At 39.7% G+C, this 6872-nt stretch overlaps 1 protein-coding gene across 1 annotated transcript; it reads right to left on the bottom strand.

Annotated features, from left to right (window-relative positions):
• Positions 1-1366: 1366 nt before the first annotated feature.
• LOC146548680 (hereditary hemochromatosis protein homolog) lies at positions 1367-5478 on the bottom strand (the record flags this gene model as incomplete). The annotated part of the gene is made up of 4 exons (XM_085263107.1): positions 1367-2477; positions 4437-4715; positions 4960-5160; positions 5460-5478. Coding segments are annotated over 4 exons (816 nt in total), but the record flags the coding sequence as incomplete, so codon positions are not given.
• Between the last annotated feature and the right edge of the window lie 1394 nt (positions 5479-6872).

The following is a 6872-nucleotide window of genomic DNA, read 5'->3' on the forward strand; positions in this document are numbered from 1 at the left end:
TACTTGTGAAAAAAAACTGATTAAGGTTGTCATAATTCATGCATGAAAGGGTTAAATCACTCTCTGCTGAGCAACCTCTGAATCATGGTCAAACTTTGTATACACTGTCAGTGGGATTTTTTTAATGAACTTTATTGAACAAACAATGAGTACAAAACATACAAACAGATGAAGTATACAAAAGAAAAGGACATGAACGCACAAAACCAGGGGTAAAGAAATAATTATATGAATACATGCAAAAATTCACATATTTGTATTGTTTTGAGGGCCTTTTTGTTGGTGGAGTCTGATATTGATTTTATGTACAATTCCACATCCTTTAGAAAACGACAGCAATATGATGTTTTATCAGAAAACTTACATTTATGGATAAAAAATTTAGCTAAAAGTATTAACAAATTTATTAAAAAAAACATTTATCGCTCTTCTTGGGGAACTTAAAGAAACAGAATAAAACATTTTCCCATCGTAAACTCCCCTAAAATATGGACAAAAACAAACCTGCTAAATTCCTTCCAGAATCTCTGTCTAGAAGAACAGTACCAAAAAAGATGTGTCACAGTTTCTGGATGATCCCCACTGAAAGTGCAATTATTATTTATGTCTCTTTTAAATTTTACAATGTGGTGACTGGCTGGGTAACATTTATGTAGAGTTTGAAATTAAACTTCCTTCACCTTATTTACAGTTAGATATTTATGGGGGATCATCCAGACTGTCTTCCAGTTGATATCCGAAACATATCGATTTCAGTACGATATTATATATGGGAGAGAAACGATATCTTCTTGGAATAAACTACATATTCTCTTATTGTTCCTGGGAAAAGCAGATTTTTCCCACTGCTGACTCAGCTGGATCGGGGAGAGCGACTGAGGTAGATATTGCTGTCAGTGTTTTTATATAACATTAAAGTATCTGAGGAAATGACACCAAGCACCACTGAGAATTCCACTGACTGTGCAAGTGTAACAGTGTTTATGTGGTATTATTCCACTTGCCACAAATGTCAGTGTAATGGGGAAACAGCGTCCCCCCTCTCGGTGTGGCTGGCTGCAGTAATCGCTCCCAGTCTGCCGTAGCCATACGAGAGGTGAGTTGTATTGTTCCGCACACGATATAGCTAAGTAGTACAGGCACATAAAACATGTTTGATTGGCTGATGGGCACCGAGTGTAATAAGTGCTTAGCGGACACATGTCCAGCATCAGTTTTATGTACTTTTCATTTGTTTATTATTGTGTAAAACTGTATGCTAAAGCGGAATGCTAATGAGATGTTCTGCCGTAATGTGCTGTGCGGAGTGGTGTGTGGCGAGCCTGTGCACTGATAATACACCATTGTTTCCATTCAGGCAATAAAGTGGCAACGATCGATAAGAGACTGCTTGTCTTTTTAAAAAACACAACACAACGCAGAGTCGAGGAGTCTGTTTGGGCCGAACTGTTGCAGCGGGATGAAGCAGAAACCGGTTACACAAGGAATTGGTTGTATGTAAGTAATTGTCCCTCTTTATTAACAAGCTGAGCCACCAATAGGATCCCATTTTGGACCCAAGTTTCTCCTCCCGGTGGGACAACAATAATTAGACAACAATGCAAACAGAATTTGTAAATGTGAATAATTAATAACACCTTCAGAAAGACACAAGAATGTTCATTAAACTGCCTAGACTAGCATAACAATGCTGGCCACCACACAGAAGGAAATGTCCAGTGCACCGTAAGGCTCAGAATCACTAGCTAAATTGGCTGCTGTGTTGATTAAGCTGGAAGAGCAACGAGTGATTGTGATTAACTTCACAAGGTGTCACTGATAGGCTTCCCAACAATAGTACTTGTTATTTCGTTATACAATACTGACTAATTGAACTAATTGAAATACATCCATCCATTCTTTTCCACTTATCCTTGTAACAACCACCCCTGTCTTGTTGTTTTCATGCTAATCTCTTCTTTATCTTTCCTGCTTGTTTGGTTTCACGGGTCATAAGTTTGACACCCCTGGTATAAACTGTGAACCTGAAATTTAAACTGGATTCATTTTAAGAATACTAATAACATTGATATCTTGCATTTTTGGAATAAAAAAACAGTTATAACTTTATATATACAAGCACTGAATTTGTTTCTTCTTGTCTATTAGAATCTCCATTAGTTATTCAGTAGTAACAGCTGCAATTCTTGGATTCCAAACCAAAACTTTGGTGAGAATGTTCTTCTTGAAATCAGAGACCTGAAACACACACTCGTATCTGCTCCAGTCTTCTGGTCGAACTGATAAAACATTCAGATCAACACTCATCTGGAAGGTCCCATCATTGTTGGGGAGGATCTCTCTGTGGGGCACAACTTCATCGATCTCCTTTCCATCTTTCCTCCAGAACATCACGGCTCTGTCTGGGTAGAAACTTGTAGCGTGGCAGCTGACTGGAGAGGAGAAAGTCCTCTGGAGGAGAGACACTGAAGGAGGAACTGGAGAGTGGGAGGGTGGGAAAGTCAGAGAGTGAGAATGGATGAAAGAAATAATAATGAGAAAGGAAAAACAGGTAAAGAAAGAAGATGAGAATAAACAAGAAATTCAATAAAGAGAAAAAGAAACACTGCCAGCGAAACAAGTGTTAGATGAAAAACATGGCTGCAGCAGTAGAAAATAACTGACATGAACTGTGAAGATGTGAAAATCAAAACTAAATCTGTAATTCAAAACAGAGTGAGTGTCACCAGCTTATTAGCAGCTGGATACGGATGTATCATGGCACAATCTAAACTAAATGCAACTTTAGAAACACAGATATATTATCAGTAACTACTGCACGAATGGAAATGTTGAACTCATGAATGCACTAAATGAAAACACATGGGTTCAGTTCATGTAAAATCATTCTTTTAATCACAAACATTAATATAAAATCATGTAAATCCATCCATCCACCAGCAGCTGAAGCTAAAAGAAAAGTTGGAGAATACACTGTTTGGAAAACGCTGAAGAACTCTTTCAGTTCCTCTCCTTATGGGCACAACTGCAGATTATCTACCTCAGTCTCACCTCTCTGTCACACCAACCCTCTGCTTGTCCTTCACTACATCCATGAGGCTCCTCTTCTCCTTCGGCCTGGCACCTTCACATTTAACATCCTTCATCTTAAAATATCCTCTACCCGTCCGGTGCACACGTCCAAACCATTTCAGCTTCGCCTCTTTAGCTTCATCTCCAAACCGCCCTGCCTGAACTGAGCTACCCCTCTGAGGGATTCATTTTTAATTTTGTCCATTCTGAACATCTTAACATCTTCAGCTCTGCCTCCTGTCTTTTCGTTAATGCCACTGTCTCCAAACCATACCTCATAGCATGTCTCACTGCCAGTTTGTAAACCTTCTCTTTCAGTCTTGCTGAATGCTCCTGACACTCGTCTCCACCCACTCCACTCTGTCTCTTTCTACCTGCCTCCCACTCATTCACACGTGTATATTCTGTCGTGCTTTAACAGACTTTCATTCCTCTTTTCCTCAGAGCACACCTCCACCTCTCCAGGCTCTCTTCCACTTGCTCTCACTACAGATCACAACATTATTTGCAAATATCACAACCCACAGAGACTCCTGCCTGCTTCCATCTGTCATATGATCTATTGTACACTCTATCTGGATCCACAAAGACACAACTCGTTCTTAGCTTCTTCTTCTTCTGGCTTTACTTTTCCTGCCTGGTTTCACATGTGTCCAATCAGCTCTGTGTGTGCATGCAGCCGTGTCTCTTCCTCTGACAGTTGTCAGTTTGTCTGTTTTGACTTTGATTTGACCCAGTAGTCGACTCCATAGTCTTTGTTCTTTTCTAGATTCTTTTTTTGGCAGCAGTTTGTTCTGATCAGCTTTCATCTGAGCTCCTGTTTTCTCAATTCAAGTCTGCATTTGAGTTTGTTTTTTTGTTTCTTTTGTTGAAGCTTGACATTTTGCTGCCCATGCAAATAACTGATTATCAGTTATGAATATCTCACTTTTTCAGAGAGGCCCCTTACCTACAAATAAAGGATAAAAACTACCCAATGGATTTATATCCATAGACTTAGTGTAGAACTATAAAGAATATATGTTATAATGTTAAAACTGGAGAAAACCACGAGTGTCCATAATGCTGTGTGTGCTGGTCACCTGGTCTTGATTATTAGAACACTATAAGTAACAGTGCACCACAAATTTGTTTCCTTATTTGTGTCTTGTGTCAAACTTACTGATAGAAATGTGAAACTATAAATTGTCCATAATATGTAGCAGTAGAGCAGTGTTTGCACACAGCTTCTTTCATTCACCTTCAAAATCATTAAATACAAAATTAGCCTCAAAGCTTTGTCCTTTAAAAGATAACTGTGTTGTTAGAAAGATAACTCAAAATAAAATAAACACCACTGCATTCATGAGGTCATGTGATTCTACCTGTTCTCTGCAGGGAGCTGTTCCCACCGTCCAAAAGCACCTTCAGCCGCTCTGGACAGATGTCAGTGAGGAAAACTTCATTTAGCTTTGTTTTATTACTGTCAGCATCCCAGCTCTGTTTGGCAGCGTCAGCCTTCGGTGAAGCCCATGACAGTGTCTTCAGATCCGGTTCAATAAAGCCATACTTCAAAAAGCCAGACTTCTCTCCAGTGCTTTCCTCATATTCACAGCCACTTCTAGTTTGTAAGATGCAAAAACGTGGAACGAGAGAGAGAGAGACTGAACTATGATGCATATATTAATCTAAAAGACTAAAATTTTGAACAATTCTGTAAACGCATTGTTTTGTCATGCTTTCTAAGAGATGTTGATATTAGTAAAGTCTGATCATTCCTGATCTCATCTGAGAAGCACAACATTAGAACTTTAAATCTTTAACAACTAGCAAAATAGTTTTCCTTAGGTGTATCTCATGGTTTATAATAATCAGATAGAAGGTATATAAGAAGAAATAACCACATACCGTAACCTTCACTATGGTTGAACTGCTGTTTCAAACTAATAATCCGCGCTCTGTAGGCGCTTGGCTGAATGTTAAAGCACTCACGTTTGTACCACTCCAAGTAAACTGCCTCGACGCCATCAACCACAGCAACACCCACAAACTGTGTGACGTGTGGGACTCCAGCAGATCCAGTGAAGTGATTTATCAGCGAGTGTTTCACTGTGAAACAATCATTTTAATATTTTATAAGATTAGATAAATAAAATATCCAAAAAGTATGAAAAATATAACTCCTGTAGTTATTTTTTTAGTTATTTCAAGTGTGAGCAAAGACCAACTGTGAGACAAGCTTAGCAATAAAAACTACGTTTAAATCTATAAGAAGAGGATTCGGTTATTATTCCTGAATGTGGGTGAGGAAGTTCAGTTAACAAAGGTCAGACTAACACAACGTTAAAGCAAACGCGCTGCAGATGTGAAAAGCTGTTAGAGCTCAAAGATTCAAAAGGTTTTATTACCTGCAGATGAAACAGAAAAAAAAAGAAGTCATCCTGTCCTCATCTTGTAGTTACTGTTAGAATAACTGTTGATCTTGTTTACTCTCGATGTACCGTTACCGGAAACCCGTTAGGTTCAGTACGTGAATAAAGTTTAAAAAAAAAAAAAAAAGGTTCAGTGCGTGTGGGATAAGGGCGTCTTCCTGTTCCTTTCACAGGAAAAGAACAAAGCAAACAAAAGGAAAATGAGCAACCACAACTCCAAATAACGTCCATGTTCAAAAAGGAGCAGGAAGAAGCATAAGAGGAGTCTTCATCAAACATCTTTCTGATTTTCTTTAGAAAAAAATAATGATTAGATGATGGAGGTCAGCTGTGTGGATCAGCCCTGACACCACACCCTTAACCAGCGGATGATCTGATATCCTCGTGTTGGTGTTGTTCCCAGACCATCATGAAAATGTTGTTCCAGGTTCAACATTGCAAGTGACCAATCACATTGTTGTGACGTTATTCTTTTGCGTGCCAAGCCATTCGTGCATTTATGAAATTCCAATGTTGCAAGGACAATATCAATTCTGCTTACTGTTTATTAAAGGGTTAGGGTCAGGGTCCGTTGATCGGCGGACAGAGGCGGTTTCTCGCAGCTTAAGTACAGTTTTTTGTTTTACGCCGGTTTTTCCCGAAGTCGCAAAAGTATGACGTCACAACATTCTGATTGGTCACTTGCAATGTTGATCCTGGAACAACATTTAGTATGATGATCTGGGAACAACACCAACACGAGGATATCAGATCGTGCCTGAACCAGCTACTCCACCTCTCCCCTGCAGCTGAGACACAAAAGACACCCCAGTCAATACCCCCATCGTCCTACTTAGATCGAGGAGGCAGCCCTGTTCCCCAAGCCTTTGGAGCACCTTGAATTAAAAAGGCTGGAGAGTTCTGTGGTGCTGCCTCTCACCGAGCCGCCTGATTTCCCCGTCAAGCTGAGGAGAAACAGACAAGGGAACCACAACAACATCAGGCGCTGTAACCAGAGGAGAAGCTAGAGCCCCATCATCCCGTCCATCATCATGGGGAACGGGAGATCCTTTGCTAAAAAGTTGATGACTTGGTGTCCCTTACCCAGCATCAGGGGGCTTGAAGAGAGAGCAGCTTAATTATCCTGTGTGAGAAGTGGCTACCATAGTAACTCTGGACACATACATAAACATGGACAGTTTTTATCAACTTCAGGCTGACACAACAACGACAGCGGGAAGAATAGACAAGCGGGTCTGGCTGTGTTTATGAAGGATAGTACAACTCTGTACACCTAAATATCAAAGAGATTCTCTGTGATAAGGACATTTAGCTGCTAGCTATTAGCATGATGCAGCTGAATAGAAAAATAGCAACTACTTTTAATATGATCAATCAGTTTTTAACATC

This window comes from Mchenga conophoros, linkage group LG22, assembly GCF_057382185.1.
Source record: "Mchenga conophoros isolate Kocher_MC1m ecotype Shallow Benthic linkage group LG22, M_conophoros_male_GT1.1, whole genome shotgun sequence".
NCBI classification, from domain to species: domain Eukaryota; kingdom Metazoa; phylum Chordata; class Actinopteri; order Cichliformes; family Cichlidae; genus Mchenga; species Mchenga conophoros.